Genomic DNA, 25706 nt, shown 5'->3' with positions numbered 1-25706 from the left:
CGAAAACGGAAACTCTCGCTTGCGTAAGCTCCGCCCATTTCGGACCTTTAATAAAAAAATATTATTTAAACTTATTAAATATGAAAATTAAGAAATGAAAAAATTCAGGCACCTACAGGATAGATCAATGAACAATATTCCGGCAATCAAAAATTTTTATCGCGATTTTTCAATTAGGTATCCATTAATCAATTAACAATTTTTTGTAGCATGAACATCAACATTGAAAGTGCGATAATTATTAAACTATTAATCTAGGATTTTTTTCCTTTCATGGAGCTATTTTACAAAGGCTATAGAATAGATTCCCGTTGGAAAAATAACATAATTGTTAAATGACAGTTTACTTAAGTTAAGAATTATCAACCTCGATTAAACATTGAAAAATAGTAGATTACATACCTAGGCCAGTTGACCTAAAAGGCACATGTTGACTAGACTAGCAGTGGCGTAGGAAAACCACAGAGAAAACCTAGCCAGTACAGTTTCGGTTTGGGTGAAGCTCCAGTGGTCGATAATATTCTCACTCTACCGATCACTGGATCTTCATCCCGCGCCTAATAATATTATTATTATACCGTTAACGGTCAGAGACCTTGGTTCGAACCCGACGTGTGGCTAAGCGGTCACCCAGCCAAGTAGTAATCATACTCGACTGAAGGTAAATATTCTTGATTCAAGAAAATTTTTTGAAGACCTAAATTTTCTCAGATAAAGTAGAAATCTTCTCCAACCAAGACGAATTCTCTTGGCTCAAGAAAATCTTGACTTGGTTCCCGAAAACGTTTGTCTTCAAAAATATTTTCTTGACTCAAGATATCTGTTTTTTCTGTGTACTTAACTTTGGTAATCGCCCGAGCCACGCGCGTGCTCGCTTATGATGTCATTTAGATATAACATAAGTGAATGTAGTGGGATTTCATTGGACAAATCTTTTATATAAATATGACGGTACTTGAAATAGAGACACAGTAATAATTTCGAAAGCTAATGAAAGTCTCCAATTGTTCATTGTTGTGAGTATTAATAATAAAATTTTTTTGTAATTATCTTATTATTAAAAATTCTATTATAAAATAAATTAATGTAATTCTATACAAGTTTCGGAATTAAAGTCAAAAAGCCATTAGTTATTATCTACCCGGATAAAGAAAAATGATTTAATCCATGCTAAGTGTATATCTATTATATATTAGTGTATATCTACTATATATTAGTCGATTCAAATTGTTTTAAATCATTTAAAATTATTTTGAATCATTTTTCTTAATCAGGGTACCCGGGTCCAAAATAAAACTTGATTTAGACTTGGTTTACCAAGTCGAAATTTGGAGCCGTTTTTCATAAGACAAACTGGACTTTTTTTACGAAGATATGAAATACATTGAGTTTTGGCCTTGGTTGAGACTTAAGTGGCTTACTGAGTCACAATTTAAGACGAAAAAGTTGAAATTAAGTCGAAATTGACTTGGTTTAGACTTATTCGACTTAAATTATAAAGCGAGCAAGTCAAAACTAAGGTGAAATAATTGTTATACAATATTAAGGCGAAAGTAAGGCGAATAAATCACTTTTTTTCGACTTGATTCAGCAAATCAAAAGTAAGGTATAAAAATACGAATAAGTTGAAAAAAGTTGAAACTAAGATGAAAAAAGTCCAAAAAGTTGAAAAAAATTTAATCTAAGTCGAAAAAGTCGAGATCTTATCGAAAAATCGTTGGCAAATCGATAACTTCGAAAGAAAATAAGGTGAAGCGAGCCTGAATCAAGTTTTATTTTTGACTCGGGTAATGATAATATCAACTGTGTATATTATATTCATAGATTGGATAATAATAGAATTAAGATATAAAAACAAATTTTTCAATTCGATAGCATATTATAACTTATTTACGTGGTTGTTTTTATCATGATCAAGATAAAATGTAACTACTTTTTAATGTTAATGTTTATTAATTAGTACAGTTTAATAAAACCACGCAGACGCAGTATCGTCTCTATTCAACTTTTGACAATGACTTAATTTTTTCATTTAACTACAGCACTTTTAGAATTTTATTTTATCATTTAATATTTGATTACTCTAGAAAGACGATCGAGAGGTTAATTTTGAAACAAAGCGCGGGAGTCATGATAACAATACTAATATATGGAATATTGATTCCGTCAGCCGTATTTTGTAATTCGGCAGATACTCAAATTTGTTCAGTTTATAAGACGGTTGATATTAATAATAGCAATAATGCACTCAATTCTATTTCTGAACCAAAATCATATGTTTTTTCGTCAAACGGTGAGCTATCAATGGATATTGAAATAAAATATGAATGTGATACATTAATATTTAATCCGGAAAATCTTGATAAACTCGACTTGATTCATCTAAAAAGCGTTGATTCCATTAACAGTTATACAACTAATGTGTATTTAATTAACAAGAAAGGGTTATTGCAAATTACATTTCCGCATAATTTACCACGAGGCAACTATAGTCTATATTTAAAGTATAATCGTGGTGAAAATAACTCACCCAATGCTACACTGCACCAGTGAGTAAATTTTTTAATATGAATAATTGTTCGTCACATAGTTTACAAATAAAACCTTAATTGCTTAATTAATTTCCATTACACACTCAAGATGGATAGCGCTCACAAATTTCGATGACAATAATTTTGATAAGCCCAATAATCACGCAATTAGAATATGGATTAGAAAAAACGCTCTGGGACATGGAAAATATTTGATGGAGAATATTGAAAATTTGATGAAAGCTTTTGAAAATTATACTGGTGTCTCGTACAAAGAAAAAAAACATGTAAAATTTGATTTTATTGTACTGCCCAACTTTTACAAATCGAAATATAACGATGGAGACTTCATTTATGTCGAGTAATATTTTAATTTTTTATTATTAATTAAGGGAATATCGGTACATGAGTACCGAAAACTATTCGGACTTGAATTTTTTGCGCGGTTCTATTCAATGTGTTGTATTGATGACATAAGCGCATGTTATCATAGAGCAATTTAGTACCATATTGTTTAAATTTTAAATACGAATAAAAAAAGTTTTATAGCTCTTAACTTTTTTTTATGATGTTCTTCATACTGTTGTTAATAAAATTTTCAAGAAAACGTTATAAGATATGAATAATTTAGCTTCGTGAAATAGAGAGAACAGCGCAGAGTGTCAGAGCGAAACAGCAATATTACTTAAAAGATGGGTGACGAAGCCAGCGAACGCATGTAATAAATGACTGAAAAACAATATTAACAAATACCATTTTTCATTATAATTTGAGAATTTTATCAACTAGTATGAAGAACATAAAAAAAAATATTTATCATATCTTATCATAATTTTTTATATATTTTCAATGCATCGAAACTATTCTGCATTCGGCATTTTTTAAACCTTGAAAAATTCATATCTCTTTATATATTAAATTTATCGTAAAAAGTTATAGGCTTTGTTTTATTTGAATTTTATCATTAAATATATGAAAAAAAAAAAAATTCCTGTCTGAAAATAACAACATCATGCAATTGAAGAGAACCGCGCTTAATATGGAAGTCGAATATTCGGCACTTATGGGCTGATACCTCCTCGCCTATATATATGAATATAGCGAAAAAAATGAGAAAGTGGAAGAAAAATCCAGTAGACCTTAAAAAATATTTAACAAGTCTATTTGACTTACAATAATACACATACTCAGAGAGGAAAGTACGACGGGCCCAGGCTTGGCCCAAGTATGTAAAACCTTGGCCCAAGCTTGTAAAGCCAGCCTTGGCCCAGCCTTGGTAGGGCTCTGGAATGATAACATTGGGCCAGACCTGGTTGCTAGACCTGGCCCATGCTTGGTTGCCAGTCCTGGCCCTGATTTTTTTGCCAGACCTTGCCCATGCCTCGAGGAAACGAATAAATTTAATTAAAAACAAATTTTATTATTATTAACCTCGTAGAATTTATGATCATTAACGTTTAAACTATCTGAAGGAGGTAAATGATGTGAAAAAAACTCGGTGAAAATTTTGCTGGGCTCCGGGCGCGAGCTGCCGTCCTTCTGATTGCTGGGTCCAAACGATAGCTACTGGAAGAACCTACTAATGTTGAACTGATACATTTATATGATCTACTTATTAAACCATAGGTATAGCCAAACTTGGGTAATTCTACCTTGGCTCAAGCCTGGGTTGTCATTGAATAGCCAAGGCTAGGTTACCCAGTCTTGGCCCAAGCCTGGGTAATCATAGTAACGGCCAGGACTGAGTACCCAATCTTGAGCCAAGCATGGGCCAATATAGATGTGCCAAAAGCTAGGTTCCCCAGTGCTGGGCCAAGTAGGGCCCTGTCGTTCAACTCTGGCGGCTCCTGCATGGGTATTTACCTAAATTTAATTAACTAAATTTTGAATATATTGATGACTGATTGATTTCTGAGGGTCACTTTGCTCCACTTCCTTTTTTTTTCAACATACGCCAGGAAATATTGATATTAAACAGGATATCCATTTATTTTATAGTGAGGAATTATTTGTTGAAGAGGAATACACTGCAACTGTTGGTAATGAAAGATTGTTCCGCGGCATCGCAAAATTAATGATTAATGATGCATTCAAAAACTATAATCCTAGTCTACGTCGTAAATACGGAGTATTGATGCGTACTCTTAAAGAGTATCTGAGCTACCATATAACCGATGAGGTATAGTAAAATAATCAAAGATACATATATAATTAAACAGTTACGCTTATAGTGAAAATTACGTTATCAAAAATTAGTTTTTTTTACATTACATCTACAGCAATTATGCATACATAAATATACACGACCCTTGCCAGTATATTGCATCGGGTGGGAGACAGCGTAGCTCGTAGTGAGGGTAAACAATTGAGAAGTTCCAAGTTAATGGAATTTGACTGTATAAATCTGATTTTTTAACTTCCCGTTAAGAAAATCGACGATTTTCGAAAAATTGGGAAGTTATTGTTTTCACCCCGATTCGCGAAAATCGAAATTTCATCAGATGTCGACGTTTCGAGGTCCTAGGAAGCTATTCTGACTATTTTCAGAATTATGTCCGAGTGTCTGTATGTGTGTGTGTGTGTGTATGTGTGTGTGTGTGTGTGTGTGTGTGTGTGTGTGTGTGTGTGTGTGTGTGTGTGTGTGTGTGTGTGTGTGTGTGTGTGTGTGTGTGTGTGTGTGTGTGTGTGTGTGTGTGCGTGTGTGTGCGTGTGTGTGTGTGTGTGTGTGTGTGTGTGTGTGTGTGTGTGTGTGTGTGTGCGTGTGTGTGTGTGTGTGTGTGTAAACCTCTCATATCTTTTTGATGAATGAACCGATTTAGATGGTTCTTGCGGCATTCGAAAGATATTTTCTAGACTTAGATTTTCAAAAAAATTTTAGACCATTTAGTCAAATAAACTCTGAGATATTTAAGAAATACGAAAAAAAAAAATGATTTTTTTTTTCGTTTTTTTTGGATATTGTGAAAACTGTTGGATCAATCAATTCCAAAATCTAATCAGCTCTAGAACTCGATAAAAGCTTTCAATTGCCACCAAGAACGTCTCAATCAGATAATCCGTTCGAAAGATATCGTCGACGAAAGAAACAGTAGAAAACGGTTTTTTGCAAATATCGTCGAAACGGCTAAATCAATCATTCCCAAAATTTGATCAGCTCTAGACCTCAATAAAACGCGCCGATTGCCACCTCAACCGTCTTAATCGGATAATCCATTCAAGAGATATCGTCGACGAAAGAATGGAAAAAAATCGTTTTTTTCCGTTTTTCGTGGATATTTCGGAATCTATCAAATCGATCAATTCCAAAATTTAATCAGCTCTAGAACTCGATGTAAGCATTCTATTGCTGCCAAGAACGTCCCAATCAGATAATCCGTTCGAGAGATATTGTTGATGGAATAATAAATGTAAAATCTATCTGCTTTTTCCATTGAAAAACATCATAATTACTGAACATGATTACTCAAAACTAATATGTTCTTCTTTATATAAGTCATTGAAAGTGATTGCTCACAAATCGCCATGTTCGCTGGTATCACGATATAGTTACACGATGTAGATACAACGTATCACGTTAATACTTATTTTTGAGCTAATTATTGAACATAATTGTAAATAAATATATAAAAAACGCTCATTCATTCGTTATTTTGGATTATAAATTTTTAAACTTTAACATAAACCGTAACCCTTTTAAGCTTGAAAAACTCATAAGAAAAGAGAAACAAAGGTATTTTCGAGCTCGAAGAGCTCGAAAATGTATTCATACTAATGATTTCGAGCTCCTAGAGCTCGAAAACAGCGGGAAGTTTAGGGGCTGGCCAGCAGGGCCAACCGATGCTCAGATTTCTTTTTTGTTTTTTTTAAATCAATCACAAAAAAATCAAAACTAAAAATATACACTTGTAGAAAATTAAAAAAAACTGTAGGCATAATTTTTTAAATAATTTTTTTATTTATAATTTGTAGTTTAAAAAAAAATAAAAAAATTACTAGACGTCGGCTGACTTCAGTATCATAAATAATTTCTAATTTTTTTCAAATTACTAAATTTATTAAAAATAATTTTTTAGTTTTTATTAATCTTTAGTGGAATTTAAATATAGTGGAAACCTAAACATGCAAACCTCTCAATAAGACAATTTATAGATAAATTGAGAAAAATATAGATAGCCCGAACTGGGAATCGAACCCAGACCAATTCGGTAGCGCGCCGAGTGCTCTACCAGTTGAGCTATCCGGCCCTATACTATATTCCGTTCAATTTGATCTATAACTTATTGAGCCACACCGTCCTTCTTACGGTAATACACCATTTAAATATAGTGGAAACCTAAACATGCAAACCTCTCAATAAGACAATTTATAGATAAATTGAGAAAAATATAGATAGCCCGAACTGGGAATCGAACCCAGACCAATTCGGTAACACGCCGAGTGCTCTACCAGTTGAGCTATCCGGCCCTATACTATATTCCGTTCAATTTTTATAAACTAAATTTTACTTTTTCAAAAACACAAACACATAAAATTTCAAAGTAATTTTAGACAAGTTTTGAGGTTATAAATATGAGCGAGAGTGGCAGCAAATCTCCTCGAAGTGACGGCCCGGGAAAAAATGATCAGGCCTGACCATGCCTGTTCATGTATGATCAGGCCTGAAATTAGACATGATCAGGCCTGATCATACCTGTCCATGCCTGTTCATGTCTGAGGTGTTAAATACACTCAGGCCTGTTCATGGCTGTTCATGTCTGTTCATGCCTGACCATGTCTGTTCATGTCTGAAGCGTTATATGTGTTCAGGCCTGATCATACCTGTCCATGTCTGTTCATGCCTGTCCATGTCTGTTCATGCCTGTCCATGTCTGTTCATGCATGTTCATGTCTGTTCATGTCTGAAGTGTTAAATACAGTCAGGCCTGATCATACGTGTCCATGCCTGGTCATGTCTGTTCATGTCTGAAGCGTTAAATACAGTCAGGTCTGATCATGCCTGTTCAGGCCTGATCATGTCTGTTCATGGCTGTTCATGTCGGAAGCGTTAAATACAGTCAGGTCTGATCATGTCTGTTCATGGCTGTTCATGGTTGTTCATGTCTGAAGCGTTAACTACGCTCAAGACTGATCATACCTGCCCATGCTTGGTCATGTCTGTTCATGTCTGAAGCGTTGAATAAGCTCAGGCCTGATCAGGCCTGTTCATGCCTGGTTATGTCTGTTCATAGATATAAAATTTTTTTGACCAAGAATCTATCACGTATAACCCGGGAAAAAAGGATCAGACCTGATCAGACATGAACAGGCATGAGTCTTAAGACTTTCAGTACTTGAAGTTCGTACGAGACCTATTTTTCAACTCAATCTCTTAGGTCAACACCTGATCAGGCCTGATCAGGCATGGTCATTTTTCATGTCTGATCAGGCCTGAAGACTCATGCCTGCTCATGTCTGATCAAGCCTGAACATTTTTTCCCGGGGGTAGTATACGTATAACCGGATAACAGTGTGCACGAAAAACTCTTTCGTCCCGCTGTTACTTTCTTTCCGCTCGCTGTTATAGATGGCGCGCGAGTAATCCCAGCACAGCAGAAATGTTAGACTTTCTGCCGTAAACTCGAGGTCGAAAGTACGTACTTTCGTCCGGGCATGAAGAAAAAGTATTTTCGAGCTCGAAGAGCTCGAAAATGTATCCACAACAATGTTTTCGAGCTCGAGGAACTCGAAAACAGCGGGAAGTTTTGGGGCTGGCCCGCAGGGTCAACCGATAGACAGATTTTTTTCTAGGTGGTATTCCTAAAGAAATCGTTTACAGTATTCTATAATTTTTTCATGATACCAGCATCGTAACTTGAAGTTTCAGTGTCTCTACAGCCCGTCGAAACAAGCTAATTTCAAGCCGATGCTGCAAACAACTGCTAGCGAATTCGTAATTCAAAAATACCTTCATACAGCGGGCATAAACATGCGTGTTTCGTCTTCCCTTGGAAAGAAACAATTGTTTCTGCCCGGTGTCAGTTATATTTAATGTTTATTTGCAGCCTTATTACTCTCATTTGTTTACTTGTAACTTCAGTTTACTCATTTCATTTTTTAAGTGACAGTTTTAATTAGCCAAATAAAATTACTAAAAAATGAGTGAATTTATTTACTATTTAATAAGTGACTGTAAATCACAGATTTCTCTTTCTCTAACAGTTCTCCTTATCATCGGCTTGAAATTAACTTGTTTCTTACTGGCTGCTGACACTGAACTTAAAGTTCCGATGCAGGTAATCATGATAAATATGGTGTGTGACTCAGGATAAAACACGATTTCAGACTGCGGATGATGTCAGCCCTCGCCTGCGGCTCGGGTAGATAATCTCACCCTAGTCTGAAATCGTCTTGTTTCACTCCTTGTCACACAATATACTATTTACACGGAAAAAAAATTGTGGTTTTTCCAACGACAATATTGTAGTAAAACATTGATGATTGTCGTTAGCATTACTGCATGTGTGGTTGAGGTTACTTCAAGTTGAAGTTGGCATTTCTTTACTCCAACTTGTAGTAACCTCAACTTCAGATGCTGTCCTTGATTAAACAAAACGATTCGTGAGGATTAGAACTGTTTTCATCGTTTTAAATCGTCACGAATCGTCGATTGGTGATTAAAGAGGATTAAAAACGATTAAATTTTTAATCGTTTTTAATCTTCCTGCAGGACCAGAAATTGCTGTATATTATTTTACGATCAAAGACGATTCATGAGGACTAAAAATTTTTAATTCTCATAAATCGTCTTTAATCGTAAAATAATATTGCAATTTCTGGTATCAAATGAAGTTTAAAGACGATTCATGAGGATTAGAAATTTTTAATCCTCATTAATCGTTTTTAATCGTAATATAATAAATCATCTTTTCAGGATTAGAGACGATTAAATGTGAAAAACCATGAAGATTATGACGATTAATAATGATTAAATTGTCAATCGTTTTTAATCCTCACGAATCGTTTCGTTTAATCAGGAGTTGTAGCAACTTCAGCTTTTTTTCCGTGTGATTATATAATATCTTAATAAAATACAGGCTTTGAAAACATGGAACCTAATGGATTTATATGCCTATCGTCAACGATACGGTATCTTTGAAGATGATTATATTTATAGCCGTAAAAAATTTGAGGATGAAAATACTCATCCGAATCGTATGTTAAATCTATCATTGTTGAATTTTTAATGAATGTTAATAAAATAAATACTCAATTGTAACAATGATCTAAAATATAGGTGGTTTCTTGATTCGAATGCTCGAACATGCAGTTGGTGAAAACAATTTCAAGAATGCCATTCAAGGTTACTTACAAAACAGGTATATCATATCATATACATATATATCAGATAGAATGGAAAGAGATGGACTATTAAGGCAGTATCAGATTTTCTAAAATAGATATGATATTAAATTCATGTAAATCATTGCATTAGTACACTGTAAAAAATCACCGGGGTAATAAGTCCAAGCGGTGTAGGTGTTAAAATTTTCGGTGTTAAATTTACCCCCGAAAGCGGTGTTAAAATAACGCCGCCATCGGTGTAAATATTCTGTACCGGTGTTAAAATAACGCCGAAACCGGTGTAAATATTCTAGAACGGTGTTAAAATAACGCCGCCGCCGGTGTAGATATTCTTTACCGGTGTTAAAATATTTTATTTTGTGAATATTTTTACTTACTCGATCACTATACTTGTTGATAAATGATATTTTTTATTAATTTTCATAAAGAACTGACACTGTTTGTGTTTTATAATCTTTAAAGTTAATACTCCAAGCGGACGCAATTTACTCCGCTTTTACACCTGTTACCCCGCTTTTACACCGGTATTACTCCGTTTTTACACCGGTTACCCCGCTTTTACACCGGTTTCACTCCGCTTTTACACCGGTTACCCTGCTTTAACACCGGTATTTTTAACACCGGTGTATTACTCCTCCTACACCGGTGTAATTTCATTTTAACACCGGGCGGAGTTAAAATGAGTCCATTTTTAAGACCGCTCTTTTTACAGTGTATGATTATAAGTTTGAACTATTTTCTATTCCATTAGTAGTTAAATATTCAATTACTTTCTCTACTTGTAGTCATTAAACGACAGTATTACTAAAATTAGTGCTCAGAATAATAGCTCAACTCTTCTCCACTCTGACCATTTTGTATTATACATTTTTGTGCATAAATAAATTACTGATCTATGTTTTTATTTTATCTTACGAAATGGATATAGTGAAGAGATTAGAAACACAAATGTTTTCTTTAAAATGATTGATATGTCTAAAGACAAAAATAAAACTTTGGATTACGCTCTTAAAAGTTGGATGGACAAAATAAAATTGGCCATATTAACAATAAATAGAGATTACAACAGTAACAAAGCGATTATAACGCAGTCACAGTTTTCAAAAAGAAAGGATGCAGATTTAGCAGCTAAATACTGGATACCAATGAATTTTGCAAGTGAAAGTGATGCTGATTTTATTAATACGACTGTTACTGATTGGTATAATCCTGAATCGGCATCGGTTGAAATTCCAGCACCCCCTCCATATAACTGGCTCATTGTCAATAAACAGCAGTTCGGTATGTAATTCGGTTTGTAAGAGATGATAATGCGTCTATGGATCGAATATGAAATCGATTTTTTTCTTTAGGCTACTATCGTGTTAATTACGATGAGGAAAATTGGAAATTAATTATTCAGTATCTCAAATTGAATGATTATCATAAAATTCATGTGCTTAATCGTGCACAGCTCATCGACGACGCATTTGTTTTGGCTGAATTTGGATACCTGAATTACAGTATCGCTTTTGATTTAGCGAGATATATTTCATTAGAAACAGAATACGTTCCATGGGCTACGTTCTGGGAAAAAATGTTCCGTTTGTTTCAATACTCCTCGATATCTAATTCACAATATTACAAAAACTTTAAGGTAGACATAAGAAATAAACTTTTTTTAACTTCCCGCTAAGAAAATCGATGATTTTCAAAAAATTCGGGAAGTTATTGTTTTCACCCCGATGTGCGAAAATTGAAATTTCATCAGATGTCGACGTTTTGAGGTCCTAGGAAGCTATTCGGACTATTTTCAAAAGGATGTCCGAGTGTCTGTATGATTTGTGTGTATATGTGTGTGTGTATGAATGTATGTAAACTCTTTCTAACTTTTTAACTAATAAACCGATTGTGATGATTAAGGCGGCAATCGAAAGAGCTTGTTGGCCATCAACTTTTCTGAAAATTTCAGAACATTTGATCAAGTAGACTCGAAAATATTTGCGAATTACGAAAAAAAAATTTAGTTTTTTAGTTTTTTATTGATTTCTCAGAAACGACTTGAACGATCGACTTCAAAATTTAATCAGCTCTAGAACTAAATTGAACACGTCGATTGCCACCTCGAGCGTCAAAATCAGTTGATTAGTTCAAAAGATATCGGCGCTGAAAAGTTAAAAAAATAACAATATGTTATTTTTTTCCGGATAAATCATAGTATAATGTACTAAAATGTGTCTAACATCATACCAACTATTCCTTTTTATAGTCTCTTTTGATTATCATTCAAAGTCATCGAACTTGTTCTTTAGTTTAAATCTTATTATCAGCAAACAATTGAAAAAACAGCAGTTTTCAATATTTTTCTCGGATATTTCATATATTATTGCTCTGACCTAAGTCAAAACTCACTCAAATTTTGATTTTGATCACTGACATTGATTTCTGCCTCAATACATTTATTTCATTGAACATAATCGGGAATAAAAAATTTAAAAACCACTTCTCCATTAATAATTTCCAAAAACGTAACTTGGTAGAGCTTGAAAAGCTCATAAAATATAATCCCAGGTAATTGAATTTTCAAGCTCGAAGACAAATATATTCGGTTACCTGACCGTTGATCCAAAGACGATTGATCCCCGACAACTGATCCTTGCGACGATTGATCCGCCGATAAAATTTACTCACACACATATAAATGTGAAAAATTACACCCTTTTTTCACTAATTTTGTGTGCGTGTAACATAAAAAATATACTCACACACAAATTTTTCACATTTATATGTGTGTGAATATATTTTATCGGCGGATCAATTGTCGCAAGGATCAATTGTCGGGGATCAGTTGTCTTTGGGTCATCGGTCGTGTCACCCATATATATATTCACAGTAATGTTATCAAGCTCCTTGAGCTCAAAAACAGCGGGAAGTTTTGGGGCTGGCCCGCAGGGTCAATCGACATCCAGATTTTAAATGCTACTTCCTTTCTAATCATGTACAGGTTACAAATCTTGTCCATCAAGAACTATTTTATTCATTATTCTGTTCCTTTGAATTTAAGTGCCATTTTTTTTTTTTTTGATCATTTAAGAATATTCCATCAAAACTTGCCATAACAGTACTAATAAAATGAAACTCTTTGTAGAAATCGATTTTGGTATTATCTGAAAGCTTAGAAAGAACTATCTTGTCCGATGAAGTATCAACCGATAATGATAGGATGAAAAGACTTAAAAAAATATCATTTATAAAGTGGACTTGCTTCTATGGATCAAAATCATGCAGAAATTATACACTCACTAAACTCGAAAATTGGCTCACTGACCCAGTTCAACATCCGTCAGTTCAATATCTTTATCTCATATCCATATAGATTGATTTAATAATGTCAATAAATCTTTTGTTTCTATTTTTCCAAGCAGACTTTTGCCGGATATTCGAGAAGAAATGCTTTGTGCTGGAATTCGTGGTGCCGATCAAGATACATGGAATAAATTATTAAGCAAGTTTTTAATTAACAAAGACAATGACCTTTTGCTTGCACTCATGTGTTCATCAGACAATCAACTGTTGCAAAAATTAATGACAATGTTTGTAAAGGGTGAATTAATTGACAGAAATCCGTGGTTATTTTTCGTGGGAATTGCGCAGTATAGCACTAATGGTGTAGATGCTATTTTAGAATTCATCGATAAACATCAAGATTTAATTCATAAAAAGTAATTATATATGCAAAAAAAAATCAAAATATATCTATTTCTATACGTTAATTTAATAAATTAAACCTTATTCATTTCCTTCATTACAGCAACGACCCATTAAACCTGGTAGAACATATTTGCATTGCCATTGAGGAGTTCATCAACAACGATGATCAACTTGAGAAAGTTAGTATTGAATGATGATTTTATCAATTTAGAATAATGATTTTAATGTAATTTTTTTTTTCTAGTTCGCAATGGTGTTAAAAAATTACGCGCATTATATTACCCCAGAGGATGCTCATTTATATCTAGATACCGCTTCACACAGAGTAGATCATGCGAATCACATAGTCTACTCATTCAAAGTTTAATTTTTGGTGCGTTTTTTATCCTTTCCAAGCAATTTACGTTGATATAAAATGTACTTCAATACAATAAACAGTAAACAATAAACTCCATGTTTTTAATGTTCAAATCATTCAATCTTCCTGTAATCTACTTGGTCACTTAATGATGCGTTGATAAGATGATTAAATTTTTCTTGTCTCGTTGAAACAATAGTTCTCAATTATAAAAAAACATTAATCAAAATTGATATTCAATGTTATCGTCGAATTTTTGATAAAGGTTAAATTATCAATTGATTCTTTCTTATAACACCGGCACACAAAAAAAAATAAGTTCTCTGTACTTTTGACGGGACCGATTTATTCCCATGTATTTTGACCCGCTGAATCCGAATCCGAGGTCCGTTTAACCCGTACACCCTCAGATTTTTAGAAAACTTTAAAAAACCTCAAAAATACACAAAAATCGACCGTTTTTTAAATTGATAAATTTTTTTAACCCTAACTAAACATGATTTTTATGTATTTCGGTCCTCCACATACTAACCTGAAGTTTATTTAAAACATTAGCCATTTAAAGTCTGAGTAAATTCCAAAAAACCCCAAAAAATTGCAAAAAAGCAAAAAAATTCTTAGTATTGTGATGAAAAAAATTTTATAGGGCTAAATAAATAATTATTTTCATGTATGTTTATCTGTCACATATAATTCTCGAACATCCATGGCTCAGACATCTCTAAAATTTTAAATAAATGGCAAAAATTCCCAAAAAATCGAAAAAAATAAAATTTGGTATAACAATAATCAATTTTTAAATCGAAATAAATAAAAGAAATCATATTGTTCGATCTGTGATATATATATAAAAAATATTTTGGCTTAAACCATAAAAAAATTTTAATATGCTTCAAAAAATTTTTTTCATCACAACACTAAGAATTTTTTTGCTTTTTTGCAATTTTATGGGGTTTTTTGGAATTTACTCAGACTTTAAATGGCTAATGTTTTAAATAAACTTCAGGTTAGTATGTGGAGGACCGAAATACATAAAAATCATGCTTAGTTAGGGTTAAAAAAATTTATAAATTTAAAAAACGGTCGATTTTTGTGTATTTTTGAGGTTTTTTAAAGTTTTCTAAAAATCTGAGGGTGTACGGGTTAAACGGACCTCGGATTCGGATTCAGCGGGTCAAAATACATGGGAATAAATCGGTCCCGTCAAAAGTACAGAGAACTTATTTTTTTTTTGTGTGCCGGTGTAATTAGTTTTTAATGATTTTGATATCATTTTTAATTATAGATTTTTTTTATATTTTATTTATCTATTGGACTTGTGGTGACTTGGATAGTAGAGTCGTTTATATATATATATATATTAGGGTGCTTCGTTTCCGGTGAAAGTATTTTTTTCGATGCTCATCAAGCAAAATATTGTTTTTTATGCTGAAACAAAAATTCCTGTCAAGGTTGAGCTCTTAATTCCAATTTGAAGTACATTCCATTTGATTTCAAAGATTTCTCATTTAAAATACATGTAAATTAAATTACTTTTTTTTTTAACTTTCTAATACTCAGCTGCGTTTTATGATATCGATGCGGTTTTGGTCGCGAATTGTAGGGCATTTAGTGTTCTTCAAAAGTGCCCGTAGATACTTAGCTGTAATTCCAGCTGTTCTACTAGTGTCCGTTGCGGAAGTTATTTTTCCTATGAAATTGACCTTTATTGGCTTGCAGAACGTAAACCAATGAAACTACACTAAAAATGCTAATGGAAATTTTATAGGAAATTTTATTCCCTTCAAAAAAAGTCCTATGAGTCAAATCGCTAAAGTCCATAGTTTTCGAGTTATAGTAATTTTAATAATTTGAAAAATAAAATATAAAAAAAAACAATTACAATTGATATTATATTTTTCAAATTATTAAAATTACTATAACTCGGAAACTATGAACTTTAGCGACTTGAGTCATAGAATTTTTTTTGAAGGGAATAAAATTTCCTATAAAATTTCCATTAGCATTTTTAGTGTACTTTTATTGGTTTACGTTCTGCAAGCCAATAGATTCAATTTCATAGAAAAAATAACTTCCGCAACGGACACTAGTAAAACAGCTGGAATTACAGCTAAGCAACTACGGGCACTTTGGAAGAACACTAAATGCCCTACAATTTGCGACCAAAACCGCATCGATATCAGAAAACGCAGCTGAGTATTAGAAAGTTAAAAAAAAAGAAATTTAATTTACATGTATTTTAAATGGGGAATCTTTGAAATCAAATGGAATGTACTTAGGATTGGAATTAAGCGCTCAAACTTGGCAGGAATTTTTATTTCAGCATAAAAAACAATATTTTGCTTGATGAGCAACGAAAATAAACCTTTCGCCGGAAACGAGGTACGCTAATATATATATATATATATATATATATATATATATATATATATATATATGTGGTGGTTCGGCTTCACTCCGCGAGATGGCATCTACAACTCGCGCCTCTCGCAGTATCTCGTCCCTACACCTATTTCAATATATAACATTTTCCAACATGTTACTTCCAACTCGGCGTCTTAGGTGGGGTATACGATAGACACAACTAACTGAGGAGTCTCAGCTATCGTATACTAAGACGAAATGCCTCTCTCCCCACAAATACCTTTTTCTATCTCTCCTCTTCTCATCCTCTCTCACAACGTTTCACTCTTTGGTAGTTGGCGTAGTTGGCGACTTAGGCAGTGATTATTGCAATCTAATCATAAAGTATCGTCGCCAGATATATATATATATATATATATATATATATATATATATATTAGACTATTTCATATTAAGCGACTACTTTTTTTTTTTTGAAGAACTTTGAAAAATCGAAAGGGTATGTTAAAATATGTTGACAGTTAAGATATGAGCTCTTAATATTGATATTTAGAGGTGGCTGTTTATAATTTTCGATTTTTCATTTAGTAACATGGTAAAAAATACATAACTTCCGAAAACATCAAGATACAGAAAATTTCTCCCCAAACATTTTGTAGCAAATTTACCGACCTACAAAAAAGGTCTTTTATGATTTTTGCATAAATTCAACCATTCACAAGATAACTGACGTCAAAGTTTGATACAATTCGAAGAACTTGTTTTTGCTCGTTCTGAATTTTATACCATGTCGACTAATGAGAATTCAGGAGTTCTTAATACAGTTTTTCGTAGGAAATTGAATGCTCTACAAAAAAAGTCTCTTATCATTTTTTGATAAATCCATCTGTTCGAAAGTTATTGGAGCATGAAGTCAAGTTAGAGTAAATTTTGAGATCTTTTTACTTTTCCGGCGAAACTATCGGACTTATTATAAAATGTCATAAGATATTTTTTGTAGACAATTTTATTATCTAGAAATTATCATTGATAAAGATTTTTGGAATTCTGCATTGTTTTCTAGTTATTTCCATTTTATTGCCAAGTTCTTAAATCGATAAGAATTATTTTTTTTTCGGTGCTTGGCAATAAAATGGAAATAACTAGAAAACAATGCAGAATTTCAAAAAACTTTATCGATGATAATTTCTAGAAAATAAAATTGTCTACAATAAATATCCTATGACATTTTATAATAAGTCCGATAGTTTCGCCGGAAAAGTAAAAAGATCTCAAAATTTACTCTAACTTGACTTCATGCTCCAATAACTTTCGAACAGATAGATTTATCAAAAAATGATAGAGACTTTTTTTGTAGAGCATTCAATTTCCTACAAAAAACTGTATTAAGAATTCCTGAATTCTCATTAGTCGACATGGTATAAAATTCAGAACGAGCAAAAACAAGTTCTTCGAATCGTATCAAACTTTGACGTCGGTTATCTTGTGAATAGTTGAATTTATGCAAAAATCATAAAAGACCTTTTTTGTAGGTCGGTAAATTTGCTATAAAATGTTTGGGGAGAAATTTTCTGTATCTTGATTTTTTCGGAAGTTATGTATTTTTTACCATGTTACTAAATGAAAAACCGAAAATTATAAACAGCCACCTCTAAATATCAATATTAAGAGCTCATATCTTAACTGTCAACATATTTTAACATACCCTTTCGATTTTTCAAAGTTCTTCAAAAAAAAAAAAAATAGTCGCTTAATTTGAAACAGTCTAATATATATATATATATATATATATATATATATATGTGTGGTGAAACGGTCCGAGTAAATGAGGCATGGTGGGGCACCAATTAGATTTGACACAAAAAATAAAACGACAACAAATAAATTTCTAGAGCTGATTAGATTTTGGAATTGATTTATTAGGTCGTTCCTGAGAAATTAAAAAAAATCTTAGAAAGAAATTTTTTTTTTCGTGTTTTTCAATTTTCACAGAGTTTATTCGATCGAATGATCTTAAATTTTCAGGAAAGTTAAAGGCTAATGAGTTCTTTTGATTGCCGCAAGAACCATCGGAATCGGTTAATTCATTAAAAAGTTATATAAAGTTTACACATGCACACACACACACACACACACACACACACACACACACACACACACACACACACACACACACACACACACACACACACACACACACACACACACACACACACACACACACACACACAATAGGACATCATTCTCAAAATAGTCAGAATAGCTTCCTAAGACCTCAAAACGTCGACATCTGATGTAATTTAAATTTTCGAAAATCGGGATGAAAACAATAACTTCCCGAATTTTTCGAAAATTCTCGATTTTCTTAGAGGGAAGTTAAAAAATAGGGTAAGTTTACGGTTTCCGTGGCGCCACCAAATGATCGCGAATTCTTGTGGAACTCGAGGAAATAAGACTTTTTTTTCAAATAGCCATAACTTCTTCAAAAATGGACTAATTCAGACGTTTTTTTTTTTTTGAAATTTTCGTCTTTAAACCCACTTTCCGGAAAGAAATACAAAAAAATTAAAGATATTGAAATCTATGAAATATTTTATTTTTTCGAAAAAATTGCATTTTTCTCGAAATCCATTTTCCTCAAAAACTAAGCAAGATATTGAAAAATTTTATTCTTTAAGAAAGTTTTATTTCGTCGAGTTTTACAAAAATTCGTGGTCATTTAGCGGCGCCACCGAAACCGTAGAAACTCCAAAAATAGTCGATTTTTTAAAATCAATCTAATATATATATTAGATATATATAATATATAGTTACCACCAAAACACGTATCTACTGTTTCTTTTTACTCTTTTGAAGTTCTAGTCTTTTAGAATTGTATGTAGAATAACATATTTCAGCGGCAGCAAAATTAGGGGTGACCACCTGGCATATCTTCCTTGTAGAATTAAAAGTAAAAAGGTAAGTAAAATATAAAAAAATAACATGATTATTATGTTCTCGCTGCTAAAAATGTATGAAAAATAATTCTCGATGAATTAAATCCAACGCTAATAACAATATTGATGCTTTCTTGGTGGTCAATGTAGATGTACTTGAGGGGTGTTTATCGCTTACACTTGATTTATCAAAACAAACCCCAAAAGACGTATTTTCTACTTTTATTTTCCTTTTGCGACCACCGTTGATTTCGTTAAAATCCATTGGATAGTTTTTTAAAAATAAAAGTTCTGTGTATTTCAACCCTTATAACTTCTGTTCTATTTATTTCTTTATTATGGAACAAAAGGCATTCTTCCAAATTTTTCACCTCAAAAATGATGCCGTTGACCCCATTCGATTATTCAAACTGCAAGTATTCGAAACTTGAAAAACACCCCTTTGGAGCCTAAACTTTAAGGGGTGGATTCACCCCCTATATTCGTTTTTCCACAGCTAAAAAAAATACATGTCCTTTACTACTATGAAATCTTCGACGGAGAATAACGTTATCTCAGTCTTATCGAAATCGGAGAGAGACATTTGGGATACCATCTTCGTTAGTTGTGATATTACTGATACGTTTGTATATCTACTGGGATATGATCTTATAACAAGAGATTGATTTTTTTTTACTTTAAAAATGTTCGCTGTTCATTTCTGAAATCAATATTTTTTAAGGAAAAATTTTTGTTTCTAGAGGTGAATCGGATAATTCAATCAACAAATTCTTTATTTTCTACTTTTGAAAATATTTATTCTTTGCTATTTTATTGATTATCATTTGATTCAATCTATATTAGTCAGTGTAATCAGCATAAAACTTATATTGTTTACACTGAGAGAAAAAAGTGTATATTTCCAAGTAAAATTTCTTGATTTAAGTATTATTTTACTTAAATAGTGCCAAGTAAATATTTTCTTAATTTTAGTAAAAATGCGTTGTCTGTAGAAATTTATGAGTGAATTTAAATAATTGTTATAAAGATAAGAAATATTATACTTCGATGTAGTAAATTTTTTCTTGTTTTTAGTATTGTGAGTTAAGTAAACATGGTTACTTGAATTTAATTTTTTTTTCTCTCAGTGTATCTTTATTTTTCATTAATATCATTCCTTCTAAGTTTAAAGCTTCTTGGAACATTAAACTAATATCCATATCGACATTTTTAAACAGCTACTTTCCAGAATTACTCGAGATTCCCATAAAACCAGTGATCGAACCACTTGCTTTCTGAAGTACATTCTTGGGAAACTGAAAATAGTATAAAATGTATAAATACTTCGATAATTACGATCTATACAAATGTATTAAATAATTGAATAATCTTAATAACTGTAAAGTGATCATGCAAAATTTGATAATTCGCAATGATTTTATTTCCAACTTTTAGTGCATGAATAAGCAACCTTTCAAGGCTCGGATCACCATGAACCTATGGATAGTGTTAATATGTGCCTCTACGCAACTGATTAGGATTCCGAAGTAGGAGCGGTAATCTGCGTAAAAATTTCTGAAGTAATCCCGAGGGTAGCAAGGAGAATCCGAATACATTTGGAAAGCTTGAGGGATTTTGCTCGAATTCTTCGGATAACACGAAAATTGTGGAACGTTCCACAGTTGCCAAAATTACATTAAATAATGCTGTAAAGCAGGAAAATCTGTGTTCATGCATATACAAACATACGGGAATATATACGAGAATCGTTCCAACATTATCGTATTAGTGAAGAAGAATGCACTGAGGCTGCAAACAGGATATCGAGAATATGTAGTAGCTACAGTAGTCTAAATCAAGATACCACATGGGAGCACTTGGATGTAGATATCAAATATTTCTATCGCCAATGTGGATATAAATCCCTCAAGCCTGAAGCTGTAGCGTTAAAAGATGTGAAAGCACACTTCAAAAAAGCCCTTCTGAGTGACTCCGCGTCAAATGTTGAACCTTCTTCCGGAAGGTCCGAGGTCTCCGTCGTTCGTAATCGTATCTGCAGAAGCGGAAACAGTCTCACTGCCCGTACCCCCAAGCAGGCCCCTTAACAGACTGTCACCTGCCATTTCATCTAACACCACTAGAAGTCCAATAGGTACAAGGGCCAGTATTATTCAGGCCAATCCGGTGTGCTCTAGCACTGCTAGCAACACTCTGTAGTCACCTAAGCACTGCAACAATAACAACAATACTATCTATTACAACTACCGGCTATATGTGTTCAGTCTTGCCTAGGAGAGGCATGGTGACCATGGCTTCCTATGTTTTATGAAAGAAGGAGAGGTCAATAGTCATGCTCGAGAAGTTATCATTATATACAATCAAGAGCGTAGGCAGCGGTGGGGCCACCTCCAAGGCCCCCTCGCCACCATCTTGAGTCTTGACCAGGTCAATGAGGACAGGCAGTGTGCCCCTTACACTAAGTTCCAGCAAATCAAGATCTTCTGCGACTCTCGTGAAACCTACTATGTCATTTGCTACCGTCACCAGCAGTAAAAAGACGCAATTTGCCCCACCAAAATCAATTCCAACAGCGAAAAGACCTAATTGAGATTAATGTAACTTCGAAAAAGAAAAATTTGATGAAACTATGATTTAAATTTACACTATATTTACGAAATCTCGGTGAGTAGTAAAACTTACCTCGAAAATTGAATCTAATAAGGTAACAACAGATACCCATGGATGGTAATTTGGATTAACAAGTATTACTTCATGAGCACGAACTTCGCTGGAAGGCGTGCTTACTGCAACAACTTCAGTTGTATATTTACCATCATCAGAATTATCATTCGTTTCATCAGAAAAATCATCAATATAATCATCTTCAAATTCAGTTGGATCGTCAAAGTGATCTCGATTGTTATCGTACGTAAAATGAAAATGAAGCGCAACATATGCAAGACTATTGAAGGAAGACTGCTGATCGGAATCTAGTAACAACACCTCGGAAATATTTTTCCCGAAATGATACACTATACTATTGCACATAACCTGATCAGAACTATTGTCCTCATCCTAGAAAAAAAATAGCAATAATTTTGCCCAAAGTTATCATCTTTAACACTGTTAAGTATGTAAAAAATATCATTAGAAATGTATATACTTCTCGTCTTATTCGGAATGATTGACCGCTTGTGATACTAATTAAAAAAATAATCACTTGGTATTTCATTGTGCTCTATAAACAAAATTATTAATCTATTTTAATAGTACTAAAAATTTTAATTTTATTTCACCGTTAAATCAATGACTATAACTAGAAACGTAATGGTCGAAGTCGTCTTTTTTTTCTATAATTTGCAATAATTAGAATACTATCAGTAAGTTATTAAAAGTAGCAAACATCAAGGTGATAGATAGTCATTGCTATCCTTACACAAGTAATTACTGACATACTTGTTTATTTATCAGACATCCGAGCCGTTAATGTTGGCTGTAAGCACTATACGCATAAAAACAAATAATGTGCAAAAAATATATAGTAATATATATTTTTTCAACATCAAAATGTGTAAAAAAATCTGAATCTAATTTAATGATTAATTGATGATCATTGTTTATTTTTGATTGTTTTTTTTTTGCACAGGTCAACAACTGCTTCGACATGTTGTACGAAATTGGATCCCGCATACCGGTAGTGGGAAAATTCTTCAAATGCTTAAAAGTTACCTCTCAACTAGTCTACGGTATATATCAAAGAATTAGAGATTGGTAAACAGAGAATGAAGATTGAATAAATTCAATGTAAAACATTAATGAATTATTTTATAATTATTTATTTATTCATTTATTTACACGCTGATAAAAAGAAAGCTGTGAGTCAACTTGGTTTGAGTTGAGCCAAATACGCCACGACTTTAAGTACCTTTCTTCTAAAACACCGTAAATTGTACGAAATTCATACAACGTTAGTGCAATTTATTCAAGTTGTCGAGTCATTAATGATCGATCTTGCTTCAAAATAATACTTTGTAGAAGAGAATGGAACCAGAGTGTATCCAGAGTAAATGAATACTAAAAAAAAAAAAATTTACCGAAATTTATTATTTTAAGATTATTCAAGTGTTATGTAAAAATTTTGTATTTTTGCATTTTTAATAACAGTTAAAATTATTTTTATTCGGCCCTAGTCTTTCAACCAATAGACCGGGGACTGAGAAATAGGAAAGAGAATAGGGTTTTCCCTTGTGGAAATTTTTCTCTGAAAAAACTGAAAATAATAAATAATAATTGAAAATAATAGTTTCAAAATACTTATTTTTTCTTTGTAACTCTGAAAAAGTCTTACGAAGTCGGAAAAACTCTGCATAAATATTAAGAAGTCAAATTTTTTATTAAGATTGGCAGTCGAGGAAGAATTATTCAGACATAATAAAACTTCTAAAAACGAATTTTTAAGTATTATACAAGAGAAATGCAGAAAACGGCTAGTATCGGGCTAAAATTTTCATTTATACTGAATTATATATGAAATACGTATTGCTTACATTACATTGATGCGTTATATATAATGCTAGTTATTAGTTTTATCATTTGTAGTTCATTCAAGTAATTGAAGATTTATTTTGTTTTATATAAAAAAACAAACTTTGAAATTTTAGCAAACTTCAGCCATTAATTTAAGCATGCATGTTTCATGTAGATTATTAATAATTTAGATCTCAATTATCTATAGTTTTGATCTTTTGACAATTCTCAAAAAATTAACGTAGTTATATGAGTAAAGATTCTAAGAATGGGCCAATTTTTAGCTTTAGGACTATGATTTTCCTAATTTTTCTGAATTTCTTTTGTATAATACTTAAAAATTCGTTTTTAGAAGTTTCATTATGTCTGAATAATTCTTCCTCGACTGCCAATTTTATTAAAAAATTTGACTTCTTAATACTTGTGTAAAGTTTTTCCGACTTTGTAAGACTTTTTCAGAGTTACAAAGAAAAAATAAAAATTTTGAAATTATTATTTTCAATCATTATCTATTATTTTCAGTTTTTTCAGAGAAAAATTTCCACAAGGATTTGTTATAAAATCGATTATTTAATAATTTTATGTTGATAAATATATATTGTTACAAGATTTGGATTGTTTAATCGGTTACAAACACTTTAATTTATCTCTTTAGACTCGTTAAAATTTAATTTCGACATATAATGATTTTTAACATTTATTTTATTTCCACTAAATTTAAATTTTATTCCCATTTAATGTTTTAATTCTATAATTTGAATATTTAACAGTACATTTCAAATTTGAAGCTAATACTCTATTTAAATGTTTTATTACCTGTTTTCCTGACTTAATTTCTGAAGATCTCCAGATTATTGACTGATATTTATTTAATATATACACTCTTTTCCTTTAAAGGCCCCCTGCACAGCTCCCACGATTGGTTTTCTCATAACGAAATACTAAAATAAATTTTATTTAAATTATTTCTGCTAGTTCTCAGAGTATTTAATTTAAACTATTTTATTTATAATGTTTTAACTTTTAAGATTTTGTAATTATATTATTCATTGACTCATTGTAATGAAAATGATCGGACATAACACAAGAGGATTTATTGAAAACAAAGATCGCTTTTTTTATTACCTGAAACGTACTTTATATTTCTGGATTGTAAAGAAAAATTATCCAAGGGAACAAAAATGGACATTGTTGTCACAATGTAATATAGGATATACTATATTACCATCAAAGAAGGAACTTGTCACTATGCCAGAATTGTTTCCAAGTATACAATATAACAACTCTGAATTATATATCTAACCAGGAACAGCACAAGAGGTTGGGTGCGATCTAGTGGCGAGCACTGAACTACTCCTACCGCTGCTTATTCGAGTTCGGTGCCTCATGAAAATCATTTATAAAAAAAACATATTAAAAATACATAAATATATATTAGACTGATTCAAAAAAATCGACTAATTTTTTTTTCTTCATTATATCGAAAATATTGTTGGAAATAACGAAAAAAAAATACTGTGAAAGTTTGAGCTCTTAATATTAGTATCAACAACTGCCGCATCCCAATTTTCTATTTTCCGTTTAAATAACATGGGAAAGTTTATTTTTTAAGCTTTGAAATTTTGTAGCTCTCGGTGAGACCAATACTTTTGAATGTTCAAGACAAATTCTTATGGGAAATTTGACGCTCTACAGAAACGGTCTCTTATAATTTTTCGATATTTTTATTTCTTCAAAAGTAATTCAAAGTTAAAGCTAGATTGACGATAAATTTTTACATTTTTTTAATTTTTTGACGCAACCATCAAGTTTATCCGAAAATTTTAGAGGACATTTTTTGTAGAGCATTTTATTTCCTACAACTTATCTCTAAGGAAATTTTCGATATTTCACTTAAGTCGTAAGTTATTCGCAATTAACTGAAAATTTAATATAATTAATTTTAAGCAACAAAATTTAGATTATTTAAGAAAATTTTTT

At 32.1% G+C, this 25706-nt stretch overlaps 3 protein-coding genes and 1 long non-coding RNA gene across 6 annotated transcripts in view; 2 read left to right on the top strand and 2 right to left on the bottom strand.

Moving 5' to 3' along the window:
- The window catches only part of LOC130668636 (PDZ and LIM domain protein 3), a 129026-nt gene that overhangs the window by 61063 nt on the left and 42257 nt on the right, over nucleotides 1-25706 (top strand). The window lies entirely within an intron of this gene.
- Nucleotides 956-14010, top strand: LOC130668635 (aminopeptidase N-like). The gene is made up of 12 exons (XM_057471007.1): nucleotides 956-1016; nucleotides 2088-2549; nucleotides 2641-2892; nucleotides 4530-4710; nucleotides 9605-9722; nucleotides 9805-9886; nucleotides 10801-11153; nucleotides 11225-11508; nucleotides 13000-13193; nucleotides 13277-13573; nucleotides 13663-13741; nucleotides 13807-14010. The coding sequence occupies exons 1-12, from the start codon at nucleotides 991-993 to the stop codon at nucleotides 13927-13929; spliced, it is 2451 nt and encodes an 816-aa protein (XP_057326990.1). The 5' UTR covers nucleotides 956-990; the 3' UTR covers nucleotides 13930-14010.
- LOC130668639 (uncharacterized) lies at nucleotides 20332-22540 on the bottom strand. Its single transcript, XM_057471025.1, has 3 exons — nucleotides 22363-22540; nucleotides 21900-22274; nucleotides 20332-20515 (listed from the first exon to the last, which is right to left on the bottom strand). The coding sequence occupies exons 1-3, from the start codon at nucleotides 22429-22431 to the stop codon at nucleotides 20438-20440; spliced, it is 522 nt and encodes a 173-aa protein (XP_057327008.1). The 5' UTR covers nucleotides 22432-22540; the 3' UTR covers nucleotides 20332-20437.
- LOC130668641 (uncharacterized) lies at nucleotides 23059-25603 on the bottom strand. The gene is made up of 3 exons (XR_008990063.1): nucleotides 24852-25603; nucleotides 24543-24667; nucleotides 23059-23273 (listed from the first exon to the last, which is right to left on the bottom strand). It is a non-coding gene; the product is annotated as an uncharacterized LOC130668641 (long non-coding RNA).

Source organism: Microplitis mediator, chromosome 5 (assembly GCF_029852145.1).
Source record: "Microplitis mediator isolate UGA2020A chromosome 5, iyMicMedi2.1, whole genome shotgun sequence".
NCBI classification, from domain to species: domain Eukaryota; kingdom Metazoa; phylum Arthropoda; class Insecta; order Hymenoptera; family Braconidae; genus Microplitis; species Microplitis mediator.
This window is presented reverse-complemented; position numbering and strand designations above follow the sequence as displayed.